Below are 25,693 nucleotides of genomic sequence, written 5' to 3'. Positions count from 1 at the left end.
TCGGAAATGGAAATAATTTATTTTAAATTTTTGATATTTTACATGTTGTGTAAGTTTTCCAGATTCTTAACTAATTAGGAATTTTGGTACATTAAATGTCCTATCAGGTAAAATAGCTGAGTCACTGGAAATTCTAACATTCTTAATTTGAAGTGAAGAGGAGAATTAACAATTTTCTAGGGATTTAGGAAGTATAGAGAGAGACAAATGTGGCCAGTATTGACTCTGCATCTTAGTCATTGTCTAGCTGTCTCCATATCTCCCAAATTATAGCATCACATTTTAAACTTTCTACACTCAAAATGTTTTTCTCTTTTTATATAAATAGTTTTTTAGTTAACATTGCTCTTCTTTCTCTAGTCACCATAACTATTTTTTCCTCTTTTAAATATTACTTTGCCCTGACAAACCAATTCAGACTCTACAAGGTATTTGGGGAGTAGTTTGTTGACAAATGTATTTTAGAGTGTCCATATAATATTCTGAGTAAGTACCAGGTCTTTGGAATCCTCCGTCTCTGGATTTTGGTCCTAGCCTGGTCACTTACTAGCTTTTTAAGCCTTGGAAGTTTCCTTCACCTCTCTAAGTCTGTGCACATTCGTCTGTAAAAGAGGTTGGGAAAGTATCCTCATGGTGGTTGTGTATATTAACTAAAATAACTCTTGCAAAAATTATTTGCATTGTGCTTGACAGAGTAAGCAGTATTGTTATAAATTTTATTATATCTTTTAACCCCTTAAATGAAATGAAGTATTAAACAGGAAACTTCTATCACATTTGAATAAAATGATTTCTTTCAGGTTATCACAAGGTCCCATTTGATCTTATTTGGCGTCTTTGTGGAGCTAGTACTTAGCTAGCAACTCCAGTGAAATCATACCCGAACATGGGACAGGAAGAGACAGCAGTGCTTCCATGATAATTTGAAAACAAACTACTAGATTGACAATATATGCAAGAGAGAGAGGAAAAGGATCAAGCCTTGGGTCAACTAAACTTTGGAAATATTTTAGCCTCAGAAGAACTTTTTCGCCCCTTATAAGTCCCATATTGAGTTCCCTAGAATTTAGAATTTTATTCTAGGTAAGAACTGTGACACTGTTTCAGTTTATGAAAGTGTATTTCTTCATAGACTTGATTTTGCCTTGGAACAAACTTCAGAAAAGAATGACTGCCAAGATGTATTATAACCTGTTTTCTTAAATGCTTTTCTCATTATCTTCTTTAACATTTCTCTCTAAAAGCGTCTGAGGGACGACTGTAATTAGGTACTTGTGTGCACCCATATGTGCAGCTATGGCACTGACAGAGCAGTCCTAGTGAGAACGCGGTGCGTGTGTGCCGATGCGCCTCTCCGGGCTGGCCGTGCAGTCCATCTTGGGCTAACAGCTGTGGTGAGCAGAACAGCCTGTAATTCCTTTGGTGTAAAAATGAGTTAACAGTTATTTATAGAGAATAATTAATATAAGTTTTTGTAAAAGTAAACACAATTTTCAAACCTTGACAAACCATTAAAAAGGAAAAAAAGGATGGAAGATGGATACTTTCGCCTGCAGAAAAGGCTTGAAGAGAAATAGATGATGTCTGTGATTGTGTGAGACACTGTCTTCCAGACTCTGAGAATAGTAGTTAGAGAGTTAAAAGTTTTAAAAGGAAGCAAACTCATCCTCAAAGTAATTGTAAACATGTAGAGACTATATTACATAATTTGGTTAATAAGTGAAAATCGTAAAATTTTGTTTAGGTTCTGTTTTTCCAGTTCTTTATTTTAAAAATAGAAGTGGAAGGGAGTAGAGAGGGTCATAAAGAAAGAAAGAATAAAAGAAGGAAGGGACTGTGTGCATATTTATTCCAAAAAAAGACGATGCTGCTTTTTCTGCTTTATCAGTAACATCATTCATTCAGAATTAATCTCATCAGGTCAAATGGCTGGTTGGAAATATTAGAGATTGTTTTGGAATTATGTGATGCACAAGGAGTGAACTTGACCAAATGGTCTATATTTGACCGTTATCATGTGCTTCCTGGCTAAATGCTTTTGTGAAGCTGGTTTTGAGCAAAACCGATAATATCCTGTGTTTGATCATCAGGCTTGCATGTGGGCTACTCTTGACTTGTTCAAAACGTAATCCGTTTCCAAATGATGATTATTTCCAAGTATTAATAGAGTAGTGGTAATCATGCTAAGAAAGTCTTATTCCAGATACAAGTAGAAATTAGTACCGCTTCTCCAGGCGTGCCTGAAATTCCCCTTCTGTGTGGCTCTGCAACTCTGATCTGAACACTTGAGATCCCGTGTCCACCTGAAGCTTTTACCTGAGACGTGGTCGTTCCCTCCTGCTCACATTGTGATTTTTATTTTCAGTTTAACTTTGATAACATGGAAATCCATCTTATTTTCACAGAATAACTGAGTTCTGTAAGTAGACATACTATTATTTGAACTCATTTAAACACAGATTAGGTGTGAGCAGGTCACAGCTGCTCAATGAGATATCCGTGAAACTGTGTCATTCAAGAAAAGCACAGAGTTATCAGCCGTGACCTGGCTTTCTTTGCTGTGCTGGATGACTACGAACAGAAGACGCATCATCGAGCCAAACTTTTGATTTTCTTTGGCAGTGTAAGTTTAAACAAAGGTAGCAGGCATCTCTGATATTGGCAGATTGAAGAATAGCCTTTGTGCAATTAAAGTTACAGGGGAATTGTTTGTACATCAATTGTTTTATTTTAGACGTATATAGGTATACTGAGCTTTGGTGAAAATTTCTGTGCAAAAACTTGCAAGCATGCCTAACACCTGGTATAATAAATGCTCACAAACAAAAAACCATCTACTGTGTGCCAAGTCTCTGTGAGCGAAGCAAAGACTTATGAAATACGGTTCCTGTTCAGTAGTATTGATGAGAAAGAAATTCTATATACTGAAGAAAGGACGGTTATTAGAGTTAGTTAATAAAAACAAAATATGCTGCATCTGCGAATGAGAAACAAGATGAGGAGAGGGAGACTGCAGTGTGTCCACGTTTCATGTACTCAGCAGACAAATAAGGGGTCCGAGACTGAACTGCATTGGCCACATTCCCAGTTGCCTACATTATGGGCCCCCTCCTCATGTTAATGATAATAGAAAATCTATATTTTACAAATGATAATCTATATTTATGGGTGAAGCAAAAGTCTCTCCTTCTTTACCTTGGAGAGATTTCTGGAGAGGGATTTGGAAAAGATTTTAATAGTGGGCATTTTAATAAGGGTATCTAAAGGGGATGGAATCGGATTGTAAGAAAGAACTTTATGTTAAATCTATGGGCTTGGGAATTTCATGGGTACTACAGACTCCTTCTGTAGATGACTGTAGTTTGTGTGACAATCAGATGTTCTTTTGAATCCACATTTTCTTTGTGGTGGTCATCACTGCATGGGGACATACTACGAACAGGTGGTAGTAGAAATCATTATCCTTTGGTGGTGACTTTTCAAAAGCAATTGAGTCCTACAAGTTGTTGATTTTCCTGCTCTCTGTTGCTCCCAGTGCCACCCCACGTGATCTGGGTAAACAGGAAGAGTTTACCATCTAAGGGGGCAAGTTGGGGAAGGCAGAGGACTTAGGCAAAAATAGATAGCAGAAAAAGCAGTGGTAAGTTTTACATGTGTGGTTTAGTTTAGAGGAGGCGGTGAGCGTTTTAATTCCGAAGAGAGAAACATTGATTTCAACTAGTTATTAGTGAAAGCCTAGCTCACTGGAAAATTTAAAGTCGTATTAATTTGAGGAACTAGTAGGTCATTTTACTGAAAGTTCTAGCTGTACATTTTTGGCTGATGACTTGGTAAATGGATTTTGGTGACTTGAGTTTAGAAGTCGCATAATAAAAACTGTTTTGACAGGTTGGCCAGGGAGTGCTATGTAGAAATTTCCCAGAAAAAAGAGAGAGCAGAGGCAGGGAGACCATTTACGAGACTCTGAAAAGGATCCCTCTTGCTGCCTATTGTCTGATCAAGGCATGTGCTGGTGAAGACCTGGCCTAGGCTGAGAGCAAAGGGGATGGCAAGGAGAGACTTTCAGGGGAGAATTGCTAGAACCTGGTAACTTGGGATATATGGAGATACGTTATAACAATTATTAACATTTATCTAGTTTTTACCTGGCAATATGTGAGTTTATTTTACTTTTATTGTCTCATTTAACTTTTTAAACTATTTTATTAAGTATAGGTACTCTTATCACTACAAGTTAATTAATTTGCTTGAGATCACACCATTAATAATTGTCAGAACCAGGACCTAAACCTTAGGTCTGTCTGAACCCAAGCCCTGCTGGGTTCTGGGATACTGACATATCAGAGGCTAAAATAAAGAGTGATGCTAACATTTTTAGTTAGTAGACAGATGTCCTTTAGAAGTCTGGCTTAATGTTGATCATTGGCATATGTATAACACAAGCTTTTCTTCTTTTTCCTTTTTTAGTGCGGCTTCATGACAGCATATCAGAAGAGGGCTTCCATTACTTGGTGTTTGATTTGTAAGTACAATACACTTTGTGGTCATTTATTTTTGCTTTCTATTTGAAATCCATTTTGAATTAAACATGATTTTTCACCAATTTACGGTCCAAATTAATGACCCTATAATATTTTTTAAATGTTCTTCCAATATCATTCAACTCTAATTCTTTTGAAAAGAGGCAACTGCTCAGCAGTGTTTATTTAAAATTAAGTTAATCTATAAGTGAAACAGTTATGAATCTGTTTCCTTTTGGATTGTTCATTATGATATTCATAAGTACTTTCACTTTTACCTTGGGGTACAAAAGTGGCTGACATAAGCATAATTTTCCATTGAATTTTTTTAAGATTATGCATAATTTGTTATCTTACGTAAAAAGAAGACTCAAGGAAGGATCTTTGAGGCTGGTTAATTCAGGGATTCGACAATATCATCAAACTCCTGTCTTTAGCCCCAGCTTATATTGGCTTTGTTCTCAGACTGGTATGATTCAAGTTATTACCTGCAGACATGGCAATGCCCAGTGGAAGACATTGTCTCTTGTTCCTTTTTAGAATGAAAAATTTACCCTGTAAACCTCCCATTTCATCTCATTGGCCAGGACTGGGTCACATGCCCACCCCTACCCAACCACTGGCAAGGGGATTGAGGTTGCCAAGACCGACTTAGACCAATCAGGATTCATAAACTGAGGTTCTATCAACAAGAACAAAGGGAAATAATGACTCTTCAGGAGCAATCCACAGCATCTGCTCTGGCTGAATGAGATATAATGAGACAGGCCACATACGTGGCTGGTAGGGATTTTATTAATAACACTTTCTGGAAATCAATTTGATACTATGTACCAGAAATGTCCATATCATTTGACATAGTAATTTCGCTTTTAGGAACAAAGTCCATGGAATGTATACTCTAAATTTAGATAAAGCTTTATGCCGAAAGATGTTCATTGCATTGTCTTTATAATAGGAAATAAAGAAAAGAAAGAAAACTAACTTAAGGATCCAGTAATAGAGAAACAGTTATTTAATTACAGTAAATTCATATAATGGACTACTTACTCTCTAGCATTTTAATGTGATGTTTGGAGAATAGATAAGAAAAAAATACTGTTTCATGTAATATGAGTCTATAGGTAGGTTAGTGCTAGATTTGGTTAATTTGGCCCTTTAATGATGTCATTAAGAAACCAAGTTCATTCCATCTTTCTGTCTGTTCTCTGGAGTATGTAGGCTTGCCCTCTTGCTTAGGTTCCCTTATGGTCTCAAGTTGGCTGCCTCATTTTCAGGTATCACATTGACTTCCAAAGTCAGAAAAAAAGGGAATATTAATTCTATTGCATATATTTTTACCTATAGGGAAAAACTTTCTCAGCAGTTCCTCAGAAAATATGTTAATGAATTCTTATTTAGAATTGCTTCTCAGGCCCTTATCTGAACCAAGTATTGGTAAAGGGAATGGAATTATAGCAATTGGCTTTGAGCAATCATAAATTCAATCCATATGTCTCAGAGGAAACTGGCCTTCCCTGAATCATGTGAATGCTCAATTAAAAACTAAATCATGGGGCCGGCCCCGTGGCTTAGCGGTTAAGTGTGCGCGCTCCACTACTGGCGGCCCGGGTTCAGATCCTGGGCGCGCACTGACACACTGCTTCTCCGGCCATGCTGGGGCCACATCCCACCTACAGCAACTGGAAGGATGTGCAACTATGACATACAACTATCTGCTGGGGCTATGGGGAAAAAAAAGAGGAAGAGGATTGGCAATAGATGTTAGCTCAGAGCTGGTCTTTCTCAGCAAAAAGAGGAGGGTTAGCACGGATGTTAGCTCAGGGCTGATCTTCTTCACAAAAAAAAAAAAAAAACCCTAAATCATGGCTTTGATATCTAAATAAAAAGGGAATCTTTCCTGTTGGGTGGGCAGCCAAACATGTCTTCCATATTGGTGATCCATATGTGTGCTGGAGAATAGAGATGATGCACAGTCCTACTGCACAGGCTCTCTGCATAGGCACAGTCCACCCATGGCTTGTTCATGTGGCTGTAGTTTGGCACTACTCCACGTTGCACTAGTCATTCTTCTTCAGTCTTTTTCAGAACTCACATGTTTACTTTTTCCATTGTTCTTTCTTCCTTCTTGATGTTCCAAGATTCCTTCTCTTATGATTTCCTTTCTTCTTTAAGAACTTCCTTTAGCTACTCTTTTAGAGTAGATATGCTAGCAACAAATTCTTAGTTTTCCATTTTCTGAGAATGTCTTGATTTTCCCTTCATTCCTGAAGGATATTTTTTGCTATATATAGAATTATAGGCTGACAATTATTTTAATGTTGTGCCAATTCCTTCTGAATTCTTTGGTTTTTGGTGAGAAATCTTATGTCATTCTAATTGCTTTGCCCTAAGGGTGAGGTATTATTTCTCTCTGGCTGCTTTAAAAATTTTTCCTTTGTCTATTGTTCTTAGAAGTTTGACTGTGGTATGTCTTGGCTTGAATTTCTTAGAGTTTATCATATTTGGTATTCATTTAACCTCTTGAATATGTAGTTTATATCTTCTGCCAAACTTGGGAAGTTTTTAGATGTTGTTAAATGCTTTTTCAGCCTCACGTTGTTTCTCCTCTCCTTCTGCAACTCTGATGACATGAATGTTAGATCTTTTATTATAGTCCCATAAGTCCCTGAGGCTCTGTTCATTTTTTTTCGTTTTATTTTATTTCCGTTGTTCAGATTGGGTAATTTATATTTTTCTCTCTTCAATTTCACTTATGTTTTCCTCGTTTTTTTCCCATTCTGCTGTTGAGCTCATCCATTGAGTTTTTTATTTTAGTTATTGTATTTTTTTCAGTTCTACCGTTGACTTTTGGTTCTTCTATATATCCTCTATTTCTTTGTTGAGACTTTCTATTTTTTTTCATTTATGTCAAGTGTATTCATAATTGCTTTCTGAAGCATTTTTATTATGGCTGATTAAAAATCCTTGTCAAATAATTCCATCAGCATTGTCGTCTTGTTGTTGATGTCTGTTCACTGTTTTTTCGCATTCATATTGAGATTTTCCTGGTTCTTGATTGTTGAGTGATTTTGTATTATATTCTGGATGTTTTGGGTATTATTTTATGAGACTCTGGATTTAATTTAAATCTTCTTTTTAGCAGACCTCCTCTGATACCACACTGGCAGGGCTAAGGAGGTGCCATCTTACTACTGACAGGTGGGGCTGGGAGCCCAGGTTTCCTGCTCAGCCTCCATTGACACCCCAAGGGTATGTCTCCGTACTGCTGGGCAGGTCTGGGAGCGCTGGGATTTTTTTTTTTTTTTTTTTTTTTTACGGTATTTAGTGACAGAAATGCATCTACTCTAATTTTTAGACCTGTTGATATTTCTTGATAGATTTATTTTGTCAGATCTCCTTTGTATGTAAATCAAGGGTATGGTATTATAAACTGGGATATGTCCTTCATGCTGTGATGAATGCTGGAATGAAAAACACATCTGCTAATGCTCATTGCCTAAGTACGATCATTCAGAGTTGGGTTTGATTGCAGCTCTATCAGAGAACAAAAACTTTTCCTCTACCCTTTAAGTTCAGTGCATGAAGACATGTGAATTAAACTAACAAAAGACTGATTAACAGGAGAAAAGGCACACAATTTTTTCTTTTTTTATGTGTGAGGAAGATTAGCCTTGAGCTAACATCTGTTGCCAGTCTTCCTCTTTTTGCCAAGTAAGATTGATCCTGGGCTAACATCCGTGCTCATCTTCCTCTACTTTATATGGGACACCACCACAGCATGGCTTGATAAACGGTATGTCAGTCCGCGCTTGTGATCTGAACCCTCGCACCCTGGGCCACCGAAGCGGAGCACGTGAACATAACCACTACGCCACCGGGCCAGCCCCAGCACACAATTTTTATTAATATTTGTGTGCACACAAGTTCATAGAAAAGAAGTGAAACTAAAAGAAGCAGTTAGCCTCAGGGTGTCAACTCCTTTTCTTAGATGATAAGAATCACTCTTCTCTCCCTGGTACATGGAGCAGACACCTTCCTCAAAGGGAAATTTATATCCTGCTTTTGGGCAGATAAGGGGAGGGTAGAGAACTCTCTCTGTATTTGTTGATTCTCAGTTGCCTTTAGCTCAAAATAATCCTTATACCCAAATGGCATATTTTGGGGTGACTTGTTCTGATCCCCTTCAGCTACAAGAAACACTTCAGTGTCCTGCCAAATGTAAAAGGAGGCACCCTTCTTCCCCTGCCATGCCATTTTTCCACAGTCATCAAGTTATTTATAGCCACATTTTAAATTTTGTAGGTTTCTATATTCCTTACTAAATGGAGGGAGTGATAAGAATCACATGGTTTAAAATAAAGTTTATTTTTTCATGCACCAGTTTTTATATTTAGCACTTAATAATTGGTGCAGAACATATAAAGAAAGCAGTTCATATGAAAACAAAAGAAGATTTTCAATTACAGTGGATCGTATCTGTAGCAATGATATTTGTTTGTGTTATTAATGTCTCTGAAACCAAGTGTAGAGACTTCTGAAGGTGCAGGTGTGCATTTGAACCATAGTAACATGAAATATGCTGCGTCAGGCAGTTGAACTTCTGCTTCTAGATTGGAGAGCTCAGACTCTACAATTATTCTCAATGTTTAAAGTTTAAGAGGAGGGTTATCAGCAGTTCTCATCAAAATGGTTTGCCAGTAAATGAGATTAATAAACTAGTTAAACACAATCCATTAAAGCACCCAGCTTGAGACAATTGGAAAACAATGATTAAAAGCGTAGATTTTCAATGACTAGAAAGAGATTATAACGGATATACATACATAATTCCTCTAAATTATCTAATTGTGGTGGTGGTATTCCATAAAGAGGAAAAGTAAGTAGCTTTAGAAAAATGCACATTTTAAACATAGTTTAAGAAAGTATGATCTTGGGGGCCGGCCCTGTGGCTTAGCAGTTAAGTGCGCGCTCCGCTACTGGAGGCCTGGGTTCGGATCCCAGGCGCACACCGAAGCACTGCTTGTCTTGCCATGCTGAGGTGGCGTCCCACATACAGCAACTAGCAGGATGTGCAACTATAACATACAACTATCTACTGGGGCTTTGGGGAGAAAAAGGGAACAAAAAAAAAAAAAGGAGGAGAATTGGCAATAGATGTTAGCTCAAGGCCAGTCTTCCTCAGCAAAAAGAGGAGGATTGGCATGGATGTTAGCTCAGGGCTGATCTTCCTCACAAGAAAAAAAAAAAAAAGAAAGTATGATCTTAAAGATATCAATGAAATACTCATGTGGGAAAGTTGGAAGTCACTTGGCCAATCAGTTCCAAGATAAGATGACTCCTTGAATTCCTAAAGAAGGAATGTCCCTGTGTTTGTCCTTCTGATGATGGTTTTGGCAGTGTGGTACTTGCACATGCTTCCTGTGGAATGTCAGCTATTCAGAATCTAATGGGAGGTTCTATTTTTATAGGTGCATTGAGTCTTCTTCTAATGGAATACTTTCCCCTTTCTAAAAATGAAAAATAGAAGAGGCTATGAAAAATACTCTCTTCTTGCTATTTTAAATTTACATTTTTTATTCCAGTATCTATCCACCATTTCCAGCTACAAAGCATTGGTAGTCACTTTCGCAGACAGACTCAGGAATCAGTGGGAAAGGCCTGCAAGAAACCAAAGACATCTTCACTGCAAATAATGAACTACCCACTTTTTAGCATCATCCTTCCTCAGAGTTTGTGCCTAGCAGGGTTTTCAGGCACACCTCAGCAGCTCTGGGAGGCAAGAGGTGTGGGTTTATCTGACATCTAAGGGAAGGCAGGACAGTGAAGTAAGGGAGGTAGAATTGTAGTTCCCAAGGGAGAGGCCTGAAGGCAGAGCCACTGGCCTTAGGCAGACAAGGCAGATCCAGTCTGTTTCTAGGACTGATGGGAAATAAGGTCTTGACAAGGGCAGTCGTTTGAATGTGACATATAGATTTCAAGAACTGTATGTCAGAGAAGATCTGTATTATGTTGGGTGAATACATACAATGAAGTAGAGAAATATCACAGCTCTCTCTAAGTAAATGGATAAGAGAATAACACTTGGGTTGAATTTTGTAATCTCAATAGGGAACTAAAGTAGATAGATTAGATTAAGGTTTATTGGAAAGAGTGCTGACTCAGAATGAAAAGACTTAAGTTTCGGTCTCAAGGTACCCAGGGCTAAACATTGAACATTATCTTTTCTCTAAACCTCATTTTTCTCATATAGGATGAGGCTGTGGGACCAAATGAAAAATTTGTTAGATGTCTCTCAAGTCCTTTCCTGTTCTATGAGGATGCCATTCTCATCAATTTGAGATTTCTAGTAGAATTAATGGACTCCTGATGTCATTTTTAAATAATAGGAAATTTCTTACAATTCTAAACTATTAGAGAAAAATGCTGTTATTATATCTTTAAAAAGAACTTCTTTTTTCCCTAGCAAAAATACATCTTGGTATGTGAATTACTTCTTTTTTTCCCTCTGTTTTAAAGTATTTGTGTTTTTGTCCCCAGATAAGAAATTCTATTCATCAAATACATAATGAGTGCCTACTAAATACAAGACACTGGGCCTAATGTGCTTTAGGGGAAAAAAACAGTGTTTCTGAACATTTTAAAATAAATGTCCCATTTCGATGAATTCAAAAAGGAATACTCTGATGTGCTGCTTCCCCCTACCCCATTTTATCATGTGTGTACCAACCAGAAAGCTTGGTCAAGTTGTATGTTTTATAGTTATTATTAGGAAAGTGTGTATGTTTTTTATTTTTGCAAATTTGAAATTATGTCTTAATATTAAAAATACTTTTCAATTTAGGACTTGGATTGGGGAGCTGATAGTTTTATTGGTAATATCAGGACTAAAGGATATGTCAGACACCATCTCTTTTTCAAAGATTTGATAATTTAGAAAGGGGATTAGATGGCTTTAAAACATCTGTGGTATAGACCGAATGTGCTAGAAGCTGTAGGGTTGCACAGGAGTTTGGGGGAGAGAGCCAGCATTCATTCAGCCAGGAATGTCAGGAAACACAGTGGGAAGAACTGAAGTTGGGGCAGACGTAATTATGTCCTTGGGAACATGCCTTCATTCAACATATATACACTTAGTGTGCGCTTACTCTGCACCAGGTAAATAAGCTGGTTGAAGGGAAGGTGAATGACAATTTTTTGCCTTCAGAAGAACTGAAAGCAATCTCATACTTGTTATGGTAAGGCATTCTTTCATCCACTAGAATATTTGGTTGCATAGCTAACAGGTCAGCAATGTGTACAAACACACACGGAGATGGTATAACAAGTTTCACAGTGTCTGTGAAGTCATCTGATGTGTGCCCTAGTCCCCTGGTCATCTTGATGGTTATTTAGCAGAATTCTTCTATTATGCTGGTAATACTCTCCTATAGCTCACAAGGTGTAGGTATTCCATAGATATTCCAGTGTTTATTAAGTCTTTTCGGGGGTGGAGGGCTAGTCTGATTTTGCTGAATACCTTTTGCCTATTATTCGCAGCAAATTTTATCCCTCTTAAAACCTACCTAGTGGAGTATTTCATTTGATTTATATCACTGTAACAGTGGGTATAGCAAACAGTAGTGGGAAATAGTTTTCACACTCAGATCAGAATGTGAAAGCACAGTGTTGAAGGCTATTGAGAACAAGTCTCTAGGTCAAACTCCTGTCAAGAGGCAGAAAATTAAGTCAGTAATTACAGTAGAGTGTGACTTGTGCCATGATGTGTTGCTGTGTGTGTGGATTGAGGCAAACAGCTCAGGTGGGAGGTGGTGAACCCGGTTAGAAGGTGGCTGCACTAACATCCGGGTGGAAGATAAAGTCCCTGAGGTGAGATGGTGGTAGGAATAAAAAAAAAGAAGTAAAAAGGTATAATCTCTCTGAAAATACTTTTTAGAACAAAGTTGAGTCTATGGATTTTGTTTTTAGTTGGCAATGTTTATGCAAGAAACAGTCAGTCCATATAAAATGGAGAGTATTTTAAATAACAAACCCTGAGGTAAAGATACTGCATTTCTTGTTTGTTTTTAAAAAACAGAGTTGTGTTTGAATCAAAACATCGTGGCTGTTTTGAAAATGAAATTAAATGTCCATTACAGTCGAAATCTATAAATCTAGGATTGTGGAAGGTCACAGCTGTTACAAGGCTATACTAAACAATTTCAGTGTCCTATTAACTGGAAAATTAATAAAATGATAATGATTCTATTATATTTTTTAAGGAAAAACATTTTAAGTGACCATGACATCCTGTACTTTTAATGGAAAAGGGTAGAGATACTCATCATTTTGATTCTTCTCTGAATGGAAGGCAGAATGAACACTCAACTTGTCTTGCGTGTCATGGTGCTGCTCCCGGGCAGCAGACTTGACCCTCCCGCCCACCCCTTGTGGTTCTTCTATGTTAATAGCCACTTTGAGTTTGTGTGGAATAAGGAGTCCCTGGTCTCATGAGTACTCTTTAGTTGACAACCTGCAGGAGGAAGGAGGCTCTTCAAGATGAATCCTGTCTGATGGCTTCTTTACAATTATCCTCAGGGATACTTGTCTTAAATTCCAGAGGGTCAGTTTCTGTCTCATTCGTTCACTTTAGTAATTGTTATTCTTTGTGAATAATGATTTCTTGTTGATATATGTATCTCATCATAATAATTTTCATTCTCTAATATAAATCTGGATTTCTTGATATTATAGCAACTCCCATGTTTATCTTTATGAAGTAGGAGAAAATGTTATGGAATTTAGGACTTTTTGAAACTTTTGAAACGATATTTTAGTTTTTCCACTTTTAATAAACTTTATTTTTTAGAGCAGTTTTAGGTTCAAAGCAAAATTGAGTGAGCAGTACAGAGAATTCCCATGTAGCCCATCTCCAAGCATGCGCAATCTCACCACTATCAACTTCCCATTACCACAGTGGTGTATTTGTTACAATCAATGAATCTATAGTGACACATCATTATCATCTGAAGTCCACAGTTAACATTAGGGTTTGCTCTTGGGATTGGACATTAAATGGGTTTTGACAAATGTATAATGACATGTATTCCCCATTGTAGCATCTTACAGAATAGTTTCACTGCCTTAAAAATCCTCTGTGCTCCAACTGTTCATCTCACCCTCCTCCCTAACCCCTAGAAACCACTAGTCTTTTTAGTGTCTGCATAGTTTTGTCTTTTCCAGAATGTCATATATTTGGAATCATACAGTATGTAGTCTTTTCAGACTGGCTTCTTTCACTTAGCAATATGCATTTAAGTTTCCTCCATTCTTTTCATGGCTTGATAGTTCATTTCTTTTTAGTATTGAATAATATTCCATTTTCTGAATAAACCACAGTTTATTTATCCACTCACCTACCGAAGGACATCTTGGTTGCTTCCAAATTTTGGCAATTATGAATAAAGCTGTTATAAACACCCATGTACAGGTTTTTGTGTGGACGTAAGTTTTCAGCTCATTTGAGTAAATACCAACAAGCACAATTGCTGGATTTCATGAGTAACAGTATGTTTAGTTTTGTAAGCAACTGCCAAACTGTCTTCCAAAGGGGTTGTATCATTTTGCACTTCCACCAGCAGTGAATGGGAGTTGCTGTTGCTTCACATCCTTGCCAGCATTTAGTGTTGTCAGTATTTTGGACTGTGGCCACCCTAATAGATGTGTAGTGATATATCATTGTTGTTTTAATTTGCAATTGCCTAATGACATATGATGTGGAGCATCTTTGAATTCATATGCTTATTTGCCATCTGAATATCTTTTTTGCTGAGATATCTCTTCAGGTCTTTTGCCCATTTTTGAATTGGATTGTTCATTTTTTTATTGTTGAGTCTTAAGAATTCTTTGTTTAGTTTGGATAACAGTCCTTTATCAGATGTCGTTGCAAATATTTTGTCCCAGTCTATGACTTGTCTTCTCACTCCCTTAACAGTGTCTTTTGCATAGCAGAAGTTTTAAATTTTAATGTAGTCCACTTTTCTTTCTTTCTTAGTTCATGTCTTTAATGTTGTATCTAAAAGTCATCCTCATATCCAAGTCATCTAGATATTCTCCTATGTTATCTTCTAGGAGTTTTACAGTTTTGCATTTACATTTATGTCTATGATCCATTTTGAGTTAACTTCTGTAAAGGGTTTAAGGTCTGTGTCTAGATTCATTTTTTTCCTTGTGACTGTCTAGTTGTTCTGGGATTATTTGTTATCTTTTCTCCATTGTATTGCCTTTGTTCCTTTGTCAAATATCAGTGACTATATTTGTGTGGGTCTATTTCTGGGCTCTCTATTCTTTACCATTGATCAGTTTGTTTATTCTTTTATCAAGACCACACTGTCTTGATTACTATAGCTTTATAGTAAGTCTTGAAGTAAGATAGTATCAGTTTTCTGTCTTTGTTCTTCTCTTTCAATGTTGTATTGGCTATTCTGGGTTTTTTGTCTCTCCATATAAACTTTAGAATCAGTTTGTCAATATCCACAAAATAACTTGCTGAGATTTTGATTGAGATTGTATCAAATCCGTAGATCAAGTTGGTAAGTCAGTTCTTACCAACTGACATCTTGACAATATTGAATCTTCATATCCATAGACGTGGAATATGTCTCCATTTATTTAGTTCTTCTTTGAGATCTTTCATCAGAGTTTTGCAGTTTTCCTTATATAGATCTTTTACATATTTTGTTAGACTTATACCTAAGTATTTCATTTGAGGGGAGTGTAATGCAAAATGGTAGAGTGTTTTTAATTTCAATTTCACTTGGTCATTTCTAGTGTATAGGAAAACAATAGACTTTTGTATATGAACCTTGTATCTTGCAATTTGCTATAATTGCTTATTAGTTCCAGGAGTTCTGTTGTTGATTCTTTGGAATTTTCTACATAGATAGTCATGTCATCTGTAAACAAAGACCATTTTATTTCTTTCTTCCCAATTTGTATACCTTTTTTTTCTTTTTCTTGTCTCATTACATTAACTGGGACTTCCAGTATGATGTTGAAAAGGAGTGGTGAAAGAGGACATCCTTGCCTTGTTCCTGATCTTAGTGGGAAAGTTTTGAGTTTCTCACTGTTAAATATGATATTAGCTTGTGATATTTTATAGATGTTTTTTATCAAGTTGAGAAAGGTCACTTCTGTTCCTAGTTTGCTGAGGGTTGTTATCATGAATAGATGTTGAATTTTGTCAAATGTTTTTTCTCTGTTAAGTGATATGATCATGTAATTTTTTATTTTTGCCTGTTGATGTGATGGGTAACACTTACTGATTTACAAATGTTAAACCAGCCTTGCAAAACAAAATAAATTCCTTTTGTTCATGGTGTATAATTCTTTTTATGTATCATTGGATTCGATTTGCTAATATTTTGTTGAGGATTTTTGTATCTATGTTCATGAGGTATATTGGTCTATAATTTTCCTTTCTTGTAATGTCTTTACCTGGGTTTGGTATTAGAGTAATACTGGCCTCATAGAATATGCTGGAATGTGTCCACTCTCTTTCTGTTTTCTGGATGAAATTGTGAAGAATTGGTATAATGTCTTCCTTAAGTGTTTGGTATAATTTACCAGTGAATCCATCTGGTCCTGGTGCTTTCTGTTTTGGAAGGTTATTAATTATTGATTCAATTTCTTTAATAGATAGGCCTATTTGGATTGTCTATTTCTTCTCATGTGATTTTGGCAGATTATGTCTTTCAAGGTTTCATCTAGACAATCAAATATGTGGGCTTAGACTTGTTCATAGTATTTCTTTATTATCCTTTTAACATCCATGGTATCTATAGTGATGGCTCCTCTTTCATTTCTGATATTAGCAATTTGTGTCTTCTCTCTTTTTTCTTAGTTAGCCTGGCTACAGTCTTATCCATTTTATTGATCTTTTCAAAGCACTAGCTTTTTGCTTTTGTTGATTTTTCTCTGTTGATTTTATGTTTTTAATTCATTGATTTCTGCTCTAATTTTTATTATTTCTTTTTTTATGCTTATTTTCTATTTAATTTGCTCTTCTTTTTCTCATTTCCCAGTGGAATCTTAGATTATTGATTTTATATATTTCTTTTCTAGTATATGCATTCAGTGCTATAAATTTTCCTTTATGTACTGCATCCTACAAGTTTTGATAAGTTGTATTTTCATTTTTATTTAATTCAAAATATTTTTAAATTTATCTTGAGATTTCTTCTTTGACTCATGTGTTGTTTAATCTCCAAGTATTTTGGATATTTCAGCTGTCTTTCTGTTATTGATTTCTAATTTAATTCCATGTGGTCTGAGAGCAGACATTGTATGACTTCTATTCTTCTAAAATTGTCAAGGTGTGTTTTATGACCCAGAATGTAGTCTACCTTGGTGAATGTTCCATGTGAGCTTGAGAAGAATGCATATTCTGCTGTTGTTGGATAAAGTAGTCTATAGATGTTAATCACATCCAGTTGATTCATGGTGCTCTTGAGTTCAACTATGTCCTTAATAATTTTCTGCCTGCTGGATTGGTCCATTTCTGATAGAGGGGTGTTAAAGTCTCCAACTATCATAGTAGATTCACTTATTTCTTTTTACAGTTCTATCAGTATTTGCCTCACATATTTTGATGTTGTGTTGTTAGGCACATGCACATTAAGGATTGTTATATCTTCTTGAAGTATTGACTCCTTTATCATTGTCATGCCCTGTTTTTCCCTGATAATTTTCCTTGCTCTGGAGTCTGCTCTGTCTGTAATTAATATAGCTACTCTCACTTTTCTTTCAAGTAGTGTTAGCATGGTATATCTGTCTCCATCCCTTTAGTCTAAATCTATGTGTGTCTTTATAATTAAAGTGAAATTCTTATTGACAACATATATTTGGGTCTTTTTTTCTGATCCACTCTGACAATCTCTTTCAGTTGGTGTATATAGTTCATTGATGTTTAAAGTGAGTATTGAAATAGTTGGATTAATATCAACCATGTTACTGTTGATGCAAAATAACCAATAACCATTCTATAGATAAGAAAAATAAGGTGAATTTACTTGAGCCAGAGTGAGGATTATAACCAGGGAAGGCCTTAGAAAGCTTTCTGGAGAAGCATGGGTTTTTAGAACAAAGAATATACATTAAACACATCAGGATACATTTTCATCAAAGTTTCAAAGAGGAATTCAATTGCAAATTAACAAGTCAATGTGACCATGATGTCAGGAAAGGGACTAATCCAGGCATTACCAATAGGGTGTTGGGTGTTACCAATAGTGCATTACCAATAGGGCATAGGAGGGGAAGTATGCATTCTTATCTTAAGAGAGTGTATTCTTTAATGGTTAAGCAGATATACAATGTATGTTTGATAGGCCATAAGTCAGGCTTTTTAGTTCAAGCTGAATCAATTTTGAACCCAAATAGTTATCCTATATACCTCAATATGTGAAAATCTCTTGTCATTACTGTTTTCTATTTGTTTCCCTTGTTCTTCGTTCCTATTGCTATCTTCCACATTTTTTTTCAGAAGTTTCTATTGTCGTTTCCTCAAGCTCAGAGACTTTTTTCCTCAGCCATGTCCAGTCCAGTGTACTAATAGCCCATCAGTCGCATTCTTCATTTCAGTTAGAGTGTTTTCTTTTTTATTGTAGCATTTGTTTTTTTTTTTTTTTTTTTTTTTTTTTTTTTTTTTTGTGAGGAGATCAGCCCTGAGCTAACATCCGCCAATCCTCCTCTTTTTTTGCTGAGGAAGACGGCCCTGGGCTAACATCGGTGCCTATCTTCCTCCACTTTATATGGGACGCCGCCACAGCGTGGCTTACCAAGCAGTACTTCGGTGCGCGCCCGGGATCCGAACCAGCGAACCCCGGGCCGCCGCAGCGGAGCGCGCGCACTTTAACCGCTTGCGCCACCGGGCCGGCCCCTGTAGCATTTGTTTTTGATTCTTAGCATTTCCATCTCTCTACTTATATTACCCATCTGTTCTTGCATGTTGTCTACTTTTTTTATTAATGCCTTCAGCATATTAATCATAGTTTTTTTTAAATTCCTGGTTTGGTAATTCCAACATTACTACCATATCTGACTCTGGCTCTGATGCTTCTTAAGTTTCTTCAAAGTGTGCTTTTTGCCTCTTAGTATGTCTTGTAATTTTTTGTTGAAAGGTGGACATGATGTACTGGGTAAAATGAACTGCAGTAAATAGGCCTTTAGTAATACAGTAGTAAGGTGTAGGGGAGGGGAAGCATTCTACAGTCCTGTGATTAGGTCTCAGTCTTTTGCTGAGCTGTTGCCCTCGGACTGTGAACTTCGATGGTGCTTTTCAGTTTTGCTTTGGTTTTTTTGTTTGTTTCCCTTTTAGGTGGGACAGAATGGCTAGAGGGAGCTGGAGTTGGGTATTTCCCTTCTTTCACATGAAAAGCTAGAGCTGGGTAGAGTTGGGCATTTCCATTCCCTGGGTCAGTTAGGCTCTGTTAATACCCCAGCAGTTTAGGCTCTGGTAATAGTTTCTCCTTAAGGCAAGCCTTGTTAAATGGAACAGACTGCTCTACCATATTTCAGAATGGTTCCTCTTCCCCTGTCTCTGCCAGAAGCACAAGGAGATTTTTCTCTGATATTCACTGTAAAGACCTGTTAGCGCTCCTGGAGGTAAACCTTATAAAAGTCTGCCCCTCCCCAACCCCACCACCCCAACCATGACTAGTCCCTGGAGTTTTCTCTCCCACGCTTGTCCACACTGAGCCTCTGGCAATTTGTCAATTACAGTTCAGATTTTCCTACAGGGCATGGCTCCTGCAGAGGTTTCTGCTCCAATAAGTTGTGATTTCTGTATCTGCCTGTCTATCTGGTTGTGGGGTAGCAGTCTGCCTTGTAACCTTATTTGACAGATCTATGAAGAATGGTTAATTTTTCAGTTTGTTCATCTTTTTGCTTGTTGTTAGGACAGAGTGACAGCTTCTAAGCTCTTTACATGCCAGACCAGAAACCAGAAGTCCCCACAATGTTTTTTTAAAAATCTTGAATTTTGTAAAATTCAATTAAAAATGTCTAAATTGTTTGGAATTGAAAAGACAAGCAAGGCATAGTCATTTATTAGCTGGAGGTCAGAAATCAAGGCTAGAAATTTAAATTTTTAAGACATGTTTTAAGATAATTAGAAGTCTGACCTGTGTGTGTCTCATATACTGTAGGTTACCAAGACTGATAGAATAAGTAGTTTGAGTATTTCTCAGAAAACAAGTGAAACTATTCTTTTTTTTTTTTTTTTTTTTTTTTGTGAGGAGATCAGCCCTGTGCTAACATCCCCCAATCCTCCTCTTTTTTTGCTGAGGAAGACGGCCCTGGGCTAACATCTGTGCCCATCTTCCTCCACTTTATATGGGACGCCGCCACAGCATGGCTTGCCAAGCAGTGCGTCGGTGCGCGCCCGGAATCCGAACCAGCGAACCCCGGGCCGCCGCAGCAGAGCGCGCGCACCCAACCGCTTGCACCACCGGGCCGGCCCCTGAAACTATTCTTAATTGTTCCATTGGAATTTGCTATCCAGAGTCATTAAAGAGATTTACTACCTCTTTTGTTCAACCAGATTTTGAAAGCACAATTTTCTAAAAAAGTTAATGAAATATAAAATCATGAATGCTTGTTAAAGTGTTTCCTTCTTAAGTAAATGCCTTTCAGCCCCTGGGTCAGAGGGTTCTCCTTAGAAAAGGCTGGAATTGCTATCTTGGTATTAATTGTCATTTTAGAGACAATGTCTGTGAACTGTCAGTGACATTTTGCTATGTAGGAGAATCTGGAAAAGTTACAATTTAAAAGATGTTGGACTAAGTTTAGCAGTCAGCTTCTTCAGTCTGTGATGATATTTTCTGCCATGCTCTCATCCATTCCGTCTCCCAGCCTGGACTCTGTAGGCAGGAAGCCCAAGTCCCCCTTGATCCCTGCTTACTTGTCACTTCTCCTTGAGACACTCAAACTTGGCAGGTGCTGCCGTTGGCTTGCAGTTAATTTTCCCCCAAGCTTGGTACTTTAGACGTTCTCTGTAAATAGATTTGTTATTATAATACGTTCATCCAATGACTAGAATACTGATTGGATGCTAATTATATGCCAGGCAGTTTGCTAAATACTGGGAATGAAACCGTGAATAAGACAACATCCCTGCCCACTAGGAGCTTACAGCCTAATCGGGAAGAGAGACAGTAAACTATGGTGAGCGCTAAGACAGAGTGAGTTCATGGGAAGGAATGGCACCTAATGAGTGCAGGAGTGGGAGCACAGAGGAGGGGACTCTACGCTGAGATTTAAAGGATAAGTGGAATTTAGTTAGTCACAGATTCTAACTCCTCCCCGCAATGCCAGGAGGAACAGCATGTATAGTGGCCCAGAGGAGAGGGACTATAGACAATTCTAGACAAACGTACCTCAGTATGGATGAACCATTAAGTTTGAGGGGGGAAGGGGAGCCTCGTGAGTCTATGAGACTGAAGAAGCAGGCAAAGCCCCTTCCTTATTTATCATTCCTTGAACAAAAACCTGATTTTTAAAAAGGAGAGTTAAGCGGAATGATGTAATGGGACCTGTGTTTAGAAAACTCATTCCAGCTACAAGTTGGGGAACATACTGGCATCCTAGCGTGAGATCCTCATTTCTGGCTCTAAGCAGTGTGGTGGGAACGAAGAGAAGTGGAAAGTTTTGAGAGTAATATGAGAGGTAGAAGTAATAGATGTGATGATTAATTGGACCTGAAACTCCTTTGTTGAAGCTTTCTGTCTGTTTAGAACATTCCATTTCTAAAATAACTATAATAATCTGAGTAGAGAAAAGAATATTTTATCTCTTTAATGCTTTGACTAGCATATTGATAGCTGGGTAATTGAGAACAGTTAAAACAATAACATTTTGTTAATAGGCACTTAGCAGACTCAGAAGTAGTTACCAGTTCAGTGTTTTGGAATTTTGACTATGTAAATAAAGTAAGTAAAACATCTGGAAGCATGTGAATTTTGACAAACAAGCAGATTTTGAAAAAAGACCTTGTCTTTACTAGCTAAAGCAAGGATGTAAACCCCACTAAAACATAGGTACACACTTGGTAACTATTTGTTGAATAAATGACTTGAATTATTTGACATTTTAAATAGGTCAGAAAAAGTAGAAGCAATTACTGAGGTTACATCAAATTCAATTGCATATGTTCATTCTTAATGTATGCATATGTAATATACACTCATATTGCGTGATGTGTGCCAGTTCTGTGAGGGGATGAGGGCAAATATCTAACTGAGCAGAGTGTTTCTTTCCAGTAGTCTGGATGAAACTTGTGATGGTTACTGGGTTGCTAATTGATTTGACTTAGAAAGGTAGAACTGAAATATTTAACATACTGAACACGGCCACTCATGATTTAGTAATAATTTTGTGGGTAATATTTGACTAATAATATAATTTCAACATGAGTCAGTGTTTAAACATTGTCTCTTTTATTTTGGCTGTGTATCTGGCAGTCTTTCAGCCCACCTGCCTCCCTCTTTCACCACCAATCTCCCTAGCCATCCAGAAAGCCATTGCGTGTGTGTGTCAGTTATTTATGTGTTTCGTGTGTGTTGATGTGGCCACAAGTTTGTTAAGATTTTGGCAGACAAGAATAATTGTTTTAAGTAAGATGTTTCTTTTCTTTTAAAAAATATTTGAGAGAGAAATAGAACATTTTCATAAATGTTTTTGAATTTTATGTCTTGAATTCCACATCAGTAACCTGACATTAATCAGAGCTTTTATTGAACCCTCAAAAAAAAAGCTTTCAACATAGAATTTTAAAGAAAATTATAATTTATGATCTTATTCATTTTTCTTCTTTGCTATTTTAGTGTAATGATAGATGTATTTATGAAAGATTTTATATGTAGTAGAATTACTATGTTGGATCATGATTTTTCCATTAACTTTCACTTTAATTTCTCATATATCTTGCCTAAAAGGTAGGGTAGGAAATCAAGTCTTAACAAATAATGTTTTTTAAAAAAAGAGAGATTATCATGCCCTTTAAAGAATATACTATTTCCATCCATACCTGATATGTTCATGTTTACTGACTTGATGCTGCCCTTGGCAAGAAATCAGGCCATTGCTACCAAGTTAACCTGTCTGTCTTCTCTATCAGACAGGTCTCTACTTATTTATCTTTTTTTTGCCTAGTGTCTTGCTCACTTTCTGGAACTCAATTTCCAGAAGGTGCCCAATAAATATTTGTTGAACTAAACTAAACACTCAGGATCCTGAATTCATTTATTCATTCACTTACTCATTTATTCAACAAATACGTTTACTGTTTATTATATTAGTAATAATTGTTGGTAAAATGCTGGTCCCTGGAGCCCACAATGAGTTCGATTTTGTCCCTCTATTTAAGGCATTTGAAGTTTTTTTAGATATTCATTAAACAACATGCATATATTGAAAATATCATAGAGGTAATTAAAATCTACCATATACGTAATGTCCTTCTACCCTTCTGTGTCTTCACTGCTAGTTCTTCCTCATCTCCTAGACATCTAAACATAGGAGTGATCCAAGGACTTGGTCCTTGGGCATCTTATATTTTCTCTTTATACTCACTGCCTAAGTATCTCATCCAGTATCATGGCTTTACATCCCAACTATAAACTAATGGCACCCAAATTTATAACTGCAGCTCAGACTTTGCCTGAACTCCAGAGTTGCATTTCCTCTTGGCTACTCAGCATCTCCACTTGGATGTCTAATTGGCATTTCAAATTTAAAATGTCTAAAACTGATTTCCTCATCTCCCTGCGGCCAAACTTGCTCCTATCAGTTAGTGGCAGCTCTGTCTTTCCAGTTGCTCAAGCCAAAAACATTCGAGAAATCATTGACTCATTTCTTTTTCTTACATACTGTATCTGATTCAGCAGCAACTCCTGTTAGTTTCAAAATATATTCAGAGTTTGGTAACTCATCACCATATCCACAGCACCACCTTGGCCCACGCCACTGTCATCTCTTGCCTGGATCACTGTAAAAGCGTCCTAATAGTATCTGTTTCTGCCCTCGCCTTCCTGCATCTACTCTAACACAGCAGCCAGAGAGATCCTATCAGAAGCCAAGAGCATGTCACTCCTCTGGCCAGAGCACTCCATTGTTTCATCACCTACTCCTCTCCTTCTGCCTCCTCAGCTCCAGCTGCACTGCCTTCCTCACAGCCTGGAACGAGCTAGGCATTTACACCTCCTCTCCCCTTGACCTGAGTGTTCTTCTCCCAGAAACCTATATGGCTCACCTCTCCCTCTTTCAGGACTTGGCTCACAGGTCACCTTTTCAATGAGGCCTTCCCTGTGTGCCCCACCTAAACGTTGCTCTTCTTTCTTCACCAACTCTTCCCAGCTCCTTCTTTGCCTTTTTCTTCCCCTTGACACTTATCACTACCTAACCTATCATAAATTAAACTTAACTTATCTGGTTAATTATCTGTGTCACCTACTAGAATGTAAGCTCCATGAGTGCAGGGGCTTTTTTCTCTTTTATTCACTTTTTTATCCCCAGTGCCTAGAATAGTGCTTGTACATATTAGGCATTCAATAAATATTTTTGCACAAGAGCATATAAGGAAGCTTCTGGAAAGAATACAAAATTGTTCTGTAAAGATTTCAGAGAGTTTGAAGTGAATATTTTATGCCTTCTTTCATTTACTTGCTACTTTGGGTACATACAGTGCCACAGGGCCAGCTGTGTGAAGGTCTAATTGCCTACGTACTAGTTCATTAGCATGCTCAGAATCGTAGAAATGGATTTTTAGCCAAAACTAAAAGTGCAGATTTAGTTTAGCCAAATATCTAGTTTGGAACAAAATGTGGCATCATAAACTGATGGCTTAGTAGATAAGGTTCAGCGCACTCTGCTTTGGCAGCTTGGGTTCGGTTCCCGGTCGTGGAACCATACCACTCATCTGTCAGTAGCCATGCTGTTGCGGTGCCTCACATAGAAGAACTAGAAGGACTTACAACTAGAGTATGCAACTATGTAGTGGAGCTTTGGGGAGAAAAAAAAAAAAAGAGAGGAAGATTAGCAACAGATGTTAGCTCAGGGCAAATCTTTCCCAGCAAAAAAAATAAAAATAAAAACGGGCAGTAGCTATGCCTTTATCATCAAAATGGATGTAATGTTCTCAAGCATGATAATTATGATGTACTTAAATTCAAATACTGATTTTTCTTGATTGTTATGATGCTTAATTAGTTGATGTTTACCATCTACCTTGACTTTTCCTGGGGACATTTTGGTTACTTATTTTTAGCCAGCAAGCAAAGTAGGATATTCAGTTACCCTGGGAGCCTGATTCTAATGACTGTCATTATTTAGGCAATTGAAGTCATTCCTGTTGTTCTCTTTCTCAAATGCACAATATGTCAAGATTGAAACATGTAGTGTATATATGGCCTAATCATATTTCTTTAGTGGTCACATTCTTCATTGGAGTCTTAGGAAAGAAAGCCTCTTTTGTTTGCTTTTTTAATCTCTTATTTTGGAATTTGAAAACTATTCAACCCTTTCCAGAAATGTTGACCCAACTGGGACATTTTCATGGGCAGTAAGAAATCCTTTCTGCTTGCTCTTACTTGAACAAAGAACCCACTGATCTGGATGAACGACATTATCAGCATCTGGTTTCTTGTCCTACCATTAGTGGTGATATGGACCTTTTCTAAGGGCATGCCTAGCTGGCAGTCATAAAACCCAAAACACTTGGAGCCCACGAATAGAAGTGAAATGTAGAAGCATGAATATATATGAATCAAAGTTACTGAGTATGTGAATAAAACCCAAGAATAAAAAGATAGATACTCAAAAGAAATTTGCTTACATGAGTGTTATGGAACTGCCCTTATCAACACATTATATTATTGGAAAATCATTTGGTTTTTGCAAAGGAATGTCTGACCTTAATCAGAGCTAACATTTGCTAAGTACTATGGAATCCCCCTTCTCAAACTATGGCAAGCATATTATTACACATTGTCTCCTTTATTCTGCACAGTAACTCTATGAGGTGTATAGTATTATTTAATTCCTCATTAACAGATAAGGAAATTGAGGCAGGAGAGGTTAATTGCTTTGTCCAAGGTCACAGAGTAAGTGGCTATGTTAGGACTTAAACTTAGATTTTC

The 25,693-nt window shown here is 37.2% G+C and overlaps 1 protein-coding gene across 6 annotated transcripts in view; it reads left to right on the top strand.

The window, feature by feature from the left end:
• CAMK2D (calcium/calmodulin dependent protein kinase II delta) overlaps window positions 1-25,693 on the top strand; it is a 295,243-nt gene that overhangs the window by 143,882 nt on the left and 125,668 nt on the right. For all 6 annotated transcript variants that reach the window (XM_058549956.1, XM_058549950.1, XM_058549953.1 and 3 more), the window contains exon 4: window positions 4,468-4,522. In XM_058549956.1, coding sequence (XP_058405939.1) covers window positions 4,468-4,522 — 55 coding nt within the window. The remainder of the gene's footprint in view (window positions 1-4,467; window positions 4,523-25,693) is intronic.

Source organism: Diceros bicornis, chromosome 11 (genome assembly GCF_020826845.1).
Source record: "Diceros bicornis minor isolate mBicDic1 chromosome 11, mDicBic1.mat.cur, whole genome shotgun sequence".
NCBI lineage: Eukaryota > Metazoa > Chordata > Mammalia > Perissodactyla > Rhinocerotidae > Diceros > Diceros bicornis.
Note: the sequence above shows the minus strand (reverse complement) of the source record. Positions and strands in the feature narration are given on the sequence as shown.